Below are 13,219 nucleotides of genomic sequence, written 5' to 3'. Positions count from 1 at the left end.
AATTGATCGTTAAAGATCACGCGATTTAAATTAATTTTTTTAAGAAAAATTTAATTAAATTTATCTTTAAAAAATTTAAAATTCACTTCTCTCTCACTCAAAATAACTCTATTTCACCTAGATTTTTTTATGGTTGAAGAGGTGCACATGCATGCAAGGTTCTGAAAACCGAACCGGTCATCGAACCGCTCTAGGTACTGGTTCATTGGTTCATAGGTTCAATCGGTCTGACCGTAGTTGAACCGTAAAAACCGTTTTATAATAAAATAATAAATAAAATATAAATAAGCACATAAAAATATAATTATAGTCTAATCTAAACTTGAAAATATCATTCAAATTAAAAGTATTATATAAACCAAATGTTATAATCTCATTCAAATACAAATTCAAAGTTCAAAAGTCAACAAACAAACAACCAAACATAACATAGCAGCATCAAAATGAGCCAAATTTGTCATCAACCATCAAAACCCTCCATAATTTGTTGCAGATTTGCGTCATTGATTTCATCACCTTCATTTCCACTACTTGGACCAGAAAAAGCAAGTGGTGCAGCATAAAATGTACTAGTACTACCACCACCACCACCTTGATCTAAATCAGCATCAATCTCATCTAAGAAAATATAATCATATTTTTGTATTATGCAAGTGTCATAGATGTAGTAAATGATAAATCACACCGGTAAGCAGAATAAGGAAAAATGATCCCAGTACTGATCCTGCATTCATCAAAACTCCATCTTTAGAAAATTTTCACATTTACTTGCTTTCAGGCTAATTAATAATGATACCAAGAAAAGCATTAAAAAAAAAAGAGAAGGCATAATGAAGTGAAAACTAACCTATTGTTACCAGAGCTGTTGATGGTCCTGCAACTACACCAGTAAACTTAGATCATGCAATCACTTGAAAAAGCAATAACCCTGAATTTGTTGAACAAGTTAAAAGGTACATAAAGCTAGTCGGAATCATGGACTGATTCATTGATTTGGATGTCTAATATTTTCATGAAATTCATCTACTTGCTTCAATTATTTGTTAATAAACATCTAAGAAAGAATCTACTCCAAAACAACAAGAGTCAAGCTTAATTAAATTGGCTATTAGTCATGTCAAATGCAACAAAATGAAAAAATAAAATAAAAAAATAAGCTACCTTTATGGTTGTCTAAACAACTGAATTCATTCTTTGTATTATTCCAACTACACGTGTTCCCTTTTGATTCACAGTAATCTCAACTCTCAAGTTCACAACAAATGAACATTGAACAAACAACATCTAAATTCCAAAATCAGAGTATACAAACAACATCTCAGGTTCAAAAAATTCATAATTCAATTCACAAAATCATCTCTCAAAATCAGAGTATACAAAACGTCAAAACCAGAGTTCACAATGACAAAATCATGTCACAAAATCAGAGTTCACACAATCAGATTTCACAAAATCAGAATTCACAAAATAATTCACAAAATCAATTCATATTTCATCACAGAATCAGTTCATAATCATATTTCATCACAGTTTCATGACTTCATCAGAGTTCAGTCAGTTCACAGAGTTGATATCACTATATCAGTTCATAACAGTTTCAGAGACTCAGAATTTCATCAAAATTCTTTGTTCACAGAGTTCACAGAGTATCAGATTTCATCACAAAATCATGTTCATAAATCATAACTAAATTAAAAAATAAAAATTACCTGGAAATGAGGACTTCAGTTCTTCAACGCTGCTGACGCTTCTCTATTGCTTTCTCTCAGAGGCAGACGCTGACGGCGAAGTGGCTGAGGGCGCTGACCGTGCTGACGCTACTGAGGACGCGACGCTGCTGAGGCCGCGAAGCTGCTGAGGTCGCGACGCTGCTGAAGGCTCGACGCTGCTGAAGGCGCGACGGAGGTGAGTGCGTTGAGGGCTTCAGGCGTTCTGTCTCTCACAGTGGTGGCCGGTGGGTCGTGGCCTGGTGGCCTCGTAGGTGTTGTTCTGTGGGAGTGGGAGTGTGGGTGTGGGACGCTGAGGCTGGAGTGAAGCACGAAGACGAAACTGACGAAGGAGAAAAGGGAATTAGGGCTTCCCACATTGCAAAATGACGGCGTTTTGCTGTCAGGTTAAAAAACCGGCCGGGTCCCAGTTCGGTTCGACCGACCGGTAACTGGCCGGTTCGTCGGTTCAATGCCGGTTATCAAATTCTGCGGTTTCCTTTGTTGACCGAACCGCTTTAACGTCCGGTTCACGGTTCGACAGGTTCGACCGGCCGGTTCAAACCGATTTTCAGAACATTGCATGCATGGGAGAGGAGTAAACTACCATTTGTACCTACGAAAGTTGAAAATGCTGACATATTTACCCATAGAAAAAGGAAATTACCATTTGTACCCATAAAAAATTGTTTTTGCAGGCAAAATTATCCAAACCCTAAAAAATTATCTAAAATCCCTAAATTACCCTTATCTTCACCACCACACCACCTTCTTCACCCAATCACCTTTCTAACCCTAACTCTCTTCACCCAACCACCACCCCTCTTTCCCTTTCTAATCCCAAATTCCACCACCACCCTCTTCACCCAGCCACCACCCCTCTTTCCCTTTCTAACACACTCTCACCATTACTTTCCACTCAGTCCCCATCGCTGCTCCAATGGCTCCTTGCCATACCCTCCTCTCTTTCATTGCCGCTCCTTCATCACCATAACCTTTATCACCTCAATTAAAGTATAGTGCATTGAAAAATAGTGACCTCATAAATTAACTCGGAGAAAAGCACCTTTGGAGAAATCACAATCAATCCAGAGAGGGATTTGAAATGGATGAAGATGGATGAGAATCAAAATTGAATCTTGGTTTCAGCTGAGTGTGAAGCTGTTTAAGGAAAACTGTGAAAAAGATGTCATGGAGAAAGCTAACAAAAATAAGGCGAAAAAGGACACAGATCTAAGGTGTGAAGAGAGTGAAGAGAAAGGATCAAATCTAAATAACCAAGCACAGAAGTCTCATGTATTTGGATTCACTTTTTTTGGGAGAAAAAAAATGGCGAAAAAGACAGAAAGAGATAGCTTGTCGCGGTTTTGGTTCGCAAAGGAGACCACAGTAGGTGAGGCTGGCGGCAGTGAAGAGAGGAGGGGGCTGCTGGCGGCGGCAAAGCAGGGGATGGTGTGAAGTTCCTCTGGTCGGCAAGGGCGAGACAGGGAAGGAAAGAAGGAGGGGTGGTCGCTGACGCTGATGCTGGAGGCTGCAAGAACGGAAACAGAGGCTGCGACATTTGTTACGGAGGTGGAGAGGTGGCTCGCGGTTGAAAAAATTGCTGCTAGGATTGTTTGAAAATCAATTGATTATTGGTGAGAGAGAGGATGAGGTTAGTGGTGGTGGTGGTGGTAAGGTGATGAGCATATGAGGATAATGGAGTGGTTAATGGGGAGGAGAAAGATGATGCAGATGATGATAAGGGTGCGAGGAGAAGTTGGCGCGGTGCTCCTGGGCTGGTGGAGGTCCGCGACGTTGCTAGCGGAGAAGGGTGAACGATGATGAAGAGGGTGAGACGGTGGTTTGTGGTTGATGCTGGGATTGGGTGGCTAAAAACATTGAGAGAAAGAGTAGGGAGGAAGGAGATGATAGTGTGGAGAGAATGGTAATTTAAAAATTTTATTTAATTTTTTAGGGTTTGGATAATTTTGCCTGTAAAAATAATTTTTTTATGGGTACAAATGGTAATTTCTTTTTTCTATGGGTAAATATGTCAGCGTTTTCAACTTTCGTGGGTACAAATAGTAGTTTACTCCATGGGAGAGATAGAAATGGGAGTCATTGACTCATTGGACTCACGACAGATATGATGGTTGCAACCGCGTCATAAACATGCCTGAGTGTCCCATTGAGTCATTATTAAATTACTGTCATTTTTTGTTAATTGTATCTTATTGTATAAAAATTAATTTTAATGTAGGAAATTGCATGATTTATGATTATTTATGGGGTGCTTGTCAAAGTAGACATAATATAGAAATCTCTCGAAAAGAAAATGAAAAAAAATATTTATTAAGTTATAGTAAATAATTTAATTAATAGAGTGAAATCAGATAATAATAATAATAATAATAATAATAATAATAATAATAATAATAATAATAATAATAATAATAATAATGTATTTTAGGGACTATTTTTTGAGTTGGAAAAGAATGAGATTTCGAGAAAAAAAATTAAGGGAAGAAAAATAACTAAATTTAGTATTGAAACTATTCGATTACTATAATTTAGATTAAATTTAACAATATATTAATGAAAAAAGAGAGGTATTTATTCTAACCTTGCATGAGAATCATACTTTTGAATTAGTGATGCTACCGAAGGATAAAAGAGCATTCAGAAATAAATGGGTGTTCAAATTGAAAGCGGATGAAAATATCTCACGGCCAAAGTATAAAGTTCAATTGGTTGTGAAAGACTTTGAGCAAAAGAAAGATATTGATTTTGAGGAGATTTTCTCTCCAGTTGTAAAGATGTCTTCTATTCGAGTTGTGCTTAGATTGGCGACTAGCTTGAATTTAGAGGTTGAGCAGCTTGATATGAAGACTGCATTCCTTCACAGTGATATAGATAAAAAAAATTTATGTGGAGCAACCAGAGGGTTTCGAGACTAAAGAAAAAGAGCACCTTGTATGCAAGTTGAAGAAGAACTTATATGGGTTGAAGCAAGTGCCAAGGCAGTGGTACATGAAGTTTGATTCCTTCATGGAAGGTCATGGGTACAGTAAGACTTCTTCTGATAATTGTCTATATGTTAAGAAATTTTCTGATGGTGATTTTATAATTCTCTTGTTTTATCTTGATGACATGTTAATTGTTGGTCATGACACTAAAAAGATTGAAAGTCTTAAAAAAGACTTGAACAGATCTTTTGCTAAAGAAAATCCTTGGCATGAGTATCGCTCGTGACAGGAAGAATGAAAAATTGTGGTTGTCGTAGCAGAAGTACATTGAGAAGGTTTTAGAGAGGTTTAGCATGAGTAATTCCAAACCTGTTAGTACTCCACTTGCTAGTCATTTCAAGTTGAGTTTACGGTAATGTCCTACAAGTGAGAAAGAGAAAGCAGAAATGAAGAAGATTTCATATGCATCTGCAGTTGACAGTTTGATGTATGCTATGGTTTGCATCAGGCCAGATATTGCTCTTGCCATTGGAGTTGTTAGTCGATTTCTCTCTAATCCTGGCAAGGAATACTGGCAAGCAGTGAAGTGGATTCTCAGATACCTTAATGGCACTTCCAAAGTTTGTTTATGCTTTGGGAGTACCCAACCTGTGTTGGATGGTTACACAGATGCGGATATGGCTGGAGATCTTAATTCAAGGAAGTTTACTTCTGGTTATATGATGATTTTTGTAGGGGGAACTGTGTCGTGGCTATCTCGACTTCAGAAATGTATTGCTTTGTCTACTACAGAGGCAGAATATATTACTGTTGTTGAAGCTTTTGAGAAACTATTGTGGATGAAGAAATTTCTACAAGAGTTAGGCATCAATCAAGAGAAGTTTGTGTTATTTTGCGACAATCGGAGTGCTATCTATCTTAGCAAAAATCCGACGTTTCATTCCAGATCGAAGCACATAGAGGTGAGGTATCATTGGATACGTCAAGCGCTTGAGATGAAGTCATATGCACTTAAGAAGATCTATATTGATGATAATGATTTAGATATGATGACTAAGAGTTTACCTGCTGTGAAGTTTGATTCCTACAAAGAGAAGGCGGGCTTGGTGGAGTAACCTATCCCTACTTGAGTTGGTGAGAGAGATTTGTTGGTGGGTCCCCAACTAAATGGGACCCACAAGTTTAAAACAAAAGAAAAAATTAAGGAAAGAAGTGGCTAAAAGCCATGAGAGAGAAGCTTTCTTTCAATTTTGAAGAAAAAGAAAACGAAGCACGTAGAGGACTTCGGCATCGAGGGAGAAGAAGAAAATTTGGAGAAAAATGGCAAGCTATTTTTTATTCGATTGAACTGGTAAATTTGCTCCATTTTTTATGAAATTTTAGTATGTTATTCCTAGTGTAGAGATGAACATTAGGATATAATTTGCTAGTTGTATTGCCTTCTCTTTTGTCTGATTTGAGATACCCACTTTGTGGAGGATTTATGTTGATTCCATTAGTTTTGATTATATATTTTGTTGATTGTTGAGATGCCCTAGTGTCACTAGAAAGACTGGTTGTGTACCTATTATTTTGATAGTGAAAGATTTTACTGAATTAGGTCTCGTAAATTTTTTGTCCCTCTTTTGGGGGGAAGGGGAGGAGAGTTTTCACGTTAAGATTCTGATGTCTGATTATTTAATATCTGTATTATATTTGTTGCTTGGAGTATCTTTGGTATTGTCTATTTAATTGCACATGTTATGAAAAAATTATTTTTAATTCTTTCGCTGTTAGACAGATTTTTATTTAAACCTTTGTTGAGTTTTTCCAACAAAAGGGTAATGTTGAAAGAAATTTTGGATATCAAATCCATCTATTGCCATTATATCATGTTATAAATAAGATTTAGACAATACTAACATATATATCAGTATAATTGATAATACATAAACAATTTTATATCTTTGAAATGATTTGAACTTAAAATGACATAGATGAATTTTTATATTATTTTAAATTCATGTTATGTTTTTTAATAAATGTATTATGAATATTTGTTTTTTAAGTTAAATTATTTTGAATTATACTGTATTATATTTATTATTTTGTGTTATTTTTGCAATTATTATTTTGTAAAAAAATCTACCAATATCACTAATATTCCCTCTCTTGCAGAGTGATAAATAGGAACACATGACGAGAATAGGAATAAAAGGAGAGACAAATTTCCTTAATGAAAAAATAGGAGGCCATGAAGAAGGGAAAAGTACTCATTCTATAGAAATTTTCAATATCAAATTCTTCTAAGGTGCGGATATTAATAAAGTAAAAAAGTAATAATCTAACAACTTTTGATTCAAAATATTAGATTCATAAATAATAAAAAAATTATAAATTTAATAATAATTAAACTCTTTTTTTTTTTACTTTACTAATTTTCTTATCTTAAGGGATTTTTCATTATTGTCAACTCTAGTTATTAATTATTTATTTTGAATGATTCATAAATAAAGAAAAACACCACCATTTAAGTAGCATAAAAGGTCATTTCAACCCTTGTTAGCATTTACATGGACCATGCTCTACAATTTCGACTTGTGAAATTGCTAGCTATTAACGGTGTATCAATTCAATATTTCATTATTATAAGCCAACACAATTTTCATGAGTGGATATGGAAACAGATTCTTTTGACTTTTCTCAAATAATGTTAACTGTAATTTTTTATTAAACAATTTTTATTTTTATATAATTTTTGTCTCATTTAAATAGTATATAGTGAAAAATCACCATTTACAGAAAAATTGAAATAATTTATTTCTATAAATATTATCATTAACTTATGTTTGTTAAATAAAAGCTAAAATGATGGATAATTTTTTCTTGTCTTTTGTATACTGTTGCACATTATTTCTTCTAACACATAATATTAATTATTTTGATATTTTGGTATATTTTACAAATAAATGTATATCAAAAATTATTTAGTGGTTATGATTTATTTTTAAAAATATTTTATAAGCATTAAAAGTCAATCATTATTTATTTATATATAAATATATAAATTATTTAATTTATTTTTATTTTACATAATGTATTTTAATATATATTTTATATAAGTAACAAATTTAATGGCCAATTTCGTATACACCTAAATAGTTGTTTCTTTTCGTATTAAACAAATACTACTAATTGATTATCATCTGATTGTGGTCATGATTCATCCGTGAACGGTAACAATAGTAGGTGCTGAGTAATGGAAGATTTAATCATTGTTTTCGACTCTAGTAATTAAATATTTATTTTGAGTGGTTCATAAATAAAGAAAGACAGTCACATTAAGTCCCGTTAAGGTCATTTCAACCATTGTTACTTGATAGCGTTTATATCGCCAGTGCTCAATCATTGTTTATTTATTTATTTTTTCTATAGTATTTTCCAGTGTGACAGATCAAAGATTAATCTGCTGCTGGTATTGAACTTCATGTAAAAGTTTATTACTAGTTAATGTATTGTGGATTAATAAGCTAATTACTAAACCAATTCAATTTGATTTGTGCTCAATCATTGATGTTCACAGGAGAATAAGTATGTTTGGACGTTGGATTAATACGAATGTACTTTTGTAAAATTAATTTTGCTTAAAATTAAATTAATCCGAATGTAGTTTGTATTATGATATTTTTTATCAGACGTGATTCTAAAAGAATAAGTATTATTTGAATGATGTTATCCAAAATTATATTAAAATACAAAATTACTGCAAAGGAAGTGAAGCTTTAAGACTATTATATCATTCTTTAATATAAGAAGGTCAAAATAGATAATTGATATCTTATAATTATTTCAATGTAATTCTCAGGGATGGAAAAACAAAAAATTGTTTCCACCAAAAGTATATTTTGAGCAAAACTCAATCCAGATTAAATTAACCAAATATTATTCAAACAGAATTGTGTTCATTTGAAACAACCTTAACGTACATCGGAGATGATCAACAACAAACTTTTTTTTTTTGGTCATGGATCAACAACAAACTGAACACTCCCTTTATTTTGGTTAATAGATATGTTAGATTATCAATATTTTTGTAACTATATCTCATTTTTTTTAAATAAAAGAAAAATATTTTCAAACTAGGACAAAAATTTTATGCAAACAACTTAAAACTTTTTTATAATTAGCATAGAAATTTTTAGAAAAATACATAAAAAAAAACAATTTTTTCATAAAAACATAAAATTTGTCTAAAATTACTGAACTGTTTTTATAAATAACAAAAGTAAAAAATTTGTTAAGAGGAAAAAAAGGAGGAAGGAAAAGAAATGGGAAAAAGAATAACACAAATAAGAGGGGGAAAATGTAGAATAAGAGAAACAAGAATAAAAAAATACAGAAGAAAAGAAAGGCAAACTTAAAAAGCACAACACTAAGTTAGCATCAAAAGAATGGGAGAAGAAAAAAATAGAAAAATTTTAATTTCATCTTTAGTGTTTAAAACGTCTTATTTTTATTTCAGATGTTTTATTTTATTCTATTTTATTTTATTTTTAAATATTTTTTTAAATTATTTTTTTTTCTAGACAGAGACAAAAATTCTAATTATAATAATTATGATAGTGATTATAGTGATTTGAGAGTGAGAGTTAAAAAAAAAAAAATTATCACATTGCACGACTAGAAAATGTTGAGTCCAAAGTCCAAATTCATATTCCAAACTAATTACTTTCTCATTTCTTCACCAAAAGTAAAGAAATTGGATTGTCATAACGGCCCCATGGGCCCTCAACACGGTAGGAAATGAAGCCACCAAATGCTACTTCTTTATTATTTTCCTCACTATATAAGCACCTGCTTGGTTAATGGTTCGTCACCCTCTCAACAAGTACCTTCTACGTAACAGTCATACACATTCTCCATCTTTATATACATCACACTACTCAGTTCTTAAAGGGACAAAAAGCAGCAAAATGGGTACTTCTAATCCTAACATGCTGCTAAATTATGTTCCAGTTTATGTCATGCTCCCAGTAAGTCATTCACCATTATTTAATCATATCACATATTCTTATTATATCAACAAATATTATTGAAACTTACATTCAATATATATATATATAGCAGTAATAATTGCACTTACTCGCTTTTCTACTCATTTTCAAGCTCCTCAAAAGTGATTGGTGCACCCCAAAAATCAGTCACCATGTATTTGTGTATAAATACATGTATTGTTTAACTTGTTTTCAATGTGTATTTTGTATTCGAACATATATTCTATAAGTGGTTAGTTTTTGGTGTACAAATAGAATGGTTGTATTTTCCTACACTCCCACTCAATCTCACCCCTGTCTCTCTTATTTCTCTCTTAGCTATATCTATCTTCTCCTGCCTCTCTCTGAGTTGATATACTCGTTATGAGGATGAGTCATTATAACATTATGCTATAACAATTAACTTGTTTTTGTTGTTTATCTTTCCAAAAACAACTTCTTCATCAGCTAGGAGTTGTGAATGTGAATAATGTGTTTGAAGACTCAGAAGGCCTAAAGAAACAACTATTGCAGCTAAAGGAAGCAGGCGTTGATGGCGTGATGGTTGATGTGTGGTGGGGGATCATAGAACTGAACGGTCCAAAACAATATGATTGGGGCACATATAGGAGCTTGTTCAAGCTGGTTCAAGAATGTGGCCTGAAACTGCAGGCAATAATGTCATTCCATCAATGTGGAGGGAATGTAGGAGATATTGTCAATATCCCAATTCCAAAATGGGTGCTTGACATTGGAGATTCGGATCCTGATATCTTTTACACCAATAGATCAGGTAACAGGAACATAGAGTATCTCACTATTGGCGTAGATAACCTCCCTCTTTTCCATGGTAGAACAGCCATCCAGGTAACCTATGTCTATTTTTTATGAGCTCAAATATGTTTCTTGATATTTGAAAGTTGAAAATATAGTAGTTCTTTTATTGTTCTCTTTCATTGTTCTATCATAAATTTTTTGGTTCAAGTCCTTTAAAAATAAAATAGAGCAAGCCCTTTAATTTAAAGCATTAAGGTCTATTATATTATTGTTCTTATTTTCTGTTTCATTCCTATGGTTTTATATTTCCAAAATTTTATACGGGAAAAAAGAGAAATAGGTTAATAGAAGGTAGTGTGTTTGAAAAAGTTGTATAATTGAAACTATTAGTCACTCATTTGACTAGTTGTTTTCTATAGAGTTGATTACTTGATTGTACAACGATCAATTTATGTTTATATATTTTAGGAGAGTAATTTCAACTGTACAGGCTTAGGAATAATGGTTCAGCTAATTAAATTTCCAACATGTTTGAACTTATTGCGTTACTACAGATATACAGTGATTACATGAAGAGTTTCAAGGAAAACATGTCAGATTTTATAGAATCTGGACTAATTATAGACATTGAAGTTGGGCTTGGACCAGCAGGAGAGCTTAGATTCCCTTCTTATCCACAAAGTCAAGGATGGGAATTTCCTGGTATTGGGGAGTTTCAGGTGAGTCTGATCAAATGGTATAAATTTTAGCATGATTAGATGATTTTGGCGCATTTATGTTATTTTCGACTTTCAAAGCATAGAACAAAATTGTTTATCATCCAATATGGGATTGTAGCACTTAAATCATCACAAATATGAAATTATGCAATGCTTTTTCAAATATTTTAATGTACTTATTAAAGCATCATAAATATGAAACTATGCAGTGCTATGACAAATATTTGAAGGCAGAGTTTAAAGCTGCTGCAGCTAAAGCTGGCCATGCTGAATGGGAACTGCCAGATGATGCAGGGTCTTACAATGATGTACCAGAATCTACTGAGTTCTTCAAATCAAATGGAACATACCTCACTGAGAAAGGGAAGTTCTTCTTAACTTGGTATTCCAACAAATTGCTGATCCATGGTGATCAGATCCTAGAGGAAGCCACCAAAGCTTTCCAGGGCTGCAATGTCACGATAGCAATTAAAGTAAATTTCACAACACCTCAATCAACATTCCCCTTAATTTTTTCAGTTCAACTGTTATTCACCTCAGTTTAATTTTTTAGTTTTAAGTAAAAGTTTCACAGTATTACCAACTATAAGTTTTCCATTCAATTTCCGAAGCAACAATGCATGATTGAATGTCAACGAAAATTATTTAAAATTTATACTGCACAGAAACAAAATCCTAGTATAACCTCTAACCATGATAACATGACTTGACAACAGGTCTCTGGAATTCATTGGTGGTACAAATCTGAAAGTCATGCTGCTGAGCTCACTGCTGGATATTACAACCTTCAAGATAGAGATGGGTACCGTCCTATTGCAAGGATGCTGACTCGTCATCATGCCATTTTGAACTTCACATGTCTTGAGATGAGGGACTCCGAACAAAGCTCTGATGCAAAGAGCGCACCGCAGGAACTTGTTCAGCAGGTAACAAATGCATCATCGATGATATCAAATGTAAAAAACATGTGTAGCTGTGTTCAAATTGACATGAATATCTCTGCACAGGTATTGAGTGGAGGTTGGAGAGAAAAAATTGAAGTTGCTGGTGAAAATGCACTGCCAAGGTATGATGCTGCAGCTTACAACCAAATGATACTGAATGCTAGACCAAACGGTGTCAACAAAAATGGCCCCCCAAAACTAAGCATGTATGGGATAACATATCTCCGTCTTTCGGATGAACTACTGCAAAAATCAAATTTTGCTATATTCAAAAAATTCGTGCTAAAGATGCATGCAGATCAGGTGATATGCTTTCATTTCATAAATGATCTTAAAATAGTTTCATAATATGCAGCCTCGTAACCTCTTAAAATGGTTTCAAATTGTAGGATTATGTTGAAGATCCTAACCAGTATAATCATGTCATAATTCCACTGAAGCCATCAGGACCGAAAATTCCCCTTGAGAAAATTCTTGAAGCAACCAAACCAATACCGCCATTCCCCTGGGACTCAGAGACAGACATGAAAGTTGATGGCTGAACTAAATATTTAAGATATGATCACAAAAATCAGATGGAACTAGAATTAGTTATGATAATGAATAAAGCAGCTGTTGAGCTGCATATGCAACGCTAATAATATGGTGATGCAAGAATGTAGCAATGTCTATGCCTTTAGACATATATACCGTGTGTACTTGTATTGTATGAGTTATTTTGAATCTATGAATTTAATAAACTATTTTGCTATACCTACATTAACAGCTACCATCACAATTCACAATACAGATATCTCATATCTCCATCTTAAAAATAGTGAAGCCTCATAATATTCCAATCTCATATGAGCATTTTTTAGGAATAGTTAAGCACTTTATAATCTTGTAACTGTATTACCAAAATGTGATTGAATATTTACTTATTTAGCCAATGGATTCATTGACACAAGTGAATCTAAATAGGAAATTGAAGTTCTGGAAACACGCAGTGTCAATCACCACAATGAGGTCAAAAGCTTCAGGGAAAGGAGACGGGTTTAATTAAACTAACATCACCCAGATTAGAGCTTGAATTTGTGGTTGGCTGGTTGCTGAGTCTTTAGCTCTGAAATG

The 13,219-nt window shown here is 33.4% G+C and overlaps 1 protein-coding gene across 2 annotated transcripts; it reads left to right on the top strand.

Annotated features, from left to right (window-relative positions):
* Nucleotides 1-9,483: 9,483 nt before the first annotated feature.
* Nucleotides 9,484-12,863, top strand: LOC112789697 (beta-amylase). Of its 2 annotated transcripts, none has more exons than XM_025831712.3 (7): nt 9,484-9,666; nt 10,135-10,533; nt 10,998-11,162; nt 11,372-11,635; nt 11,879-12,088; nt 12,170-12,409; nt 12,496-12,863. In XM_025831712.3, exons 1-7 carry the CDS (start codon nt 9,499-9,501, stop codon nt 12,646-12,648), a joined length of 1,599 nt encoding a protein of 532 aa, XP_025687497.1. In that variant the 5' UTR covers nt 9,484-9,498; the 3' UTR covers nt 12,649-12,863. The 2 variants fall into 2 exon arrangements, with proteins under 2 accessions (XP_025687497.1, XP_072088580.1); XM_072232479.1 differs by having other exon boundaries at nt 9,514-9,610.
* Nucleotides 12,864-13,219: the final 356 nt, after the last annotated feature.

The sequence above is a fragment of the Arachis hypogaea genome, chromosome 3, assembly GCF_003086295.3.
Source record: "Arachis hypogaea cultivar Tifrunner chromosome 3, arahy.Tifrunner.gnm2.J5K5, whole genome shotgun sequence".
NCBI lineage: Eukaryota > Viridiplantae > Streptophyta > Magnoliopsida > Fabales > Fabaceae > Arachis > Arachis hypogaea.
The sequence above is the reverse complement of the archived record's forward strand: the minus strand, read 5'-3'. Positions and strand labels throughout refer to the sequence as shown.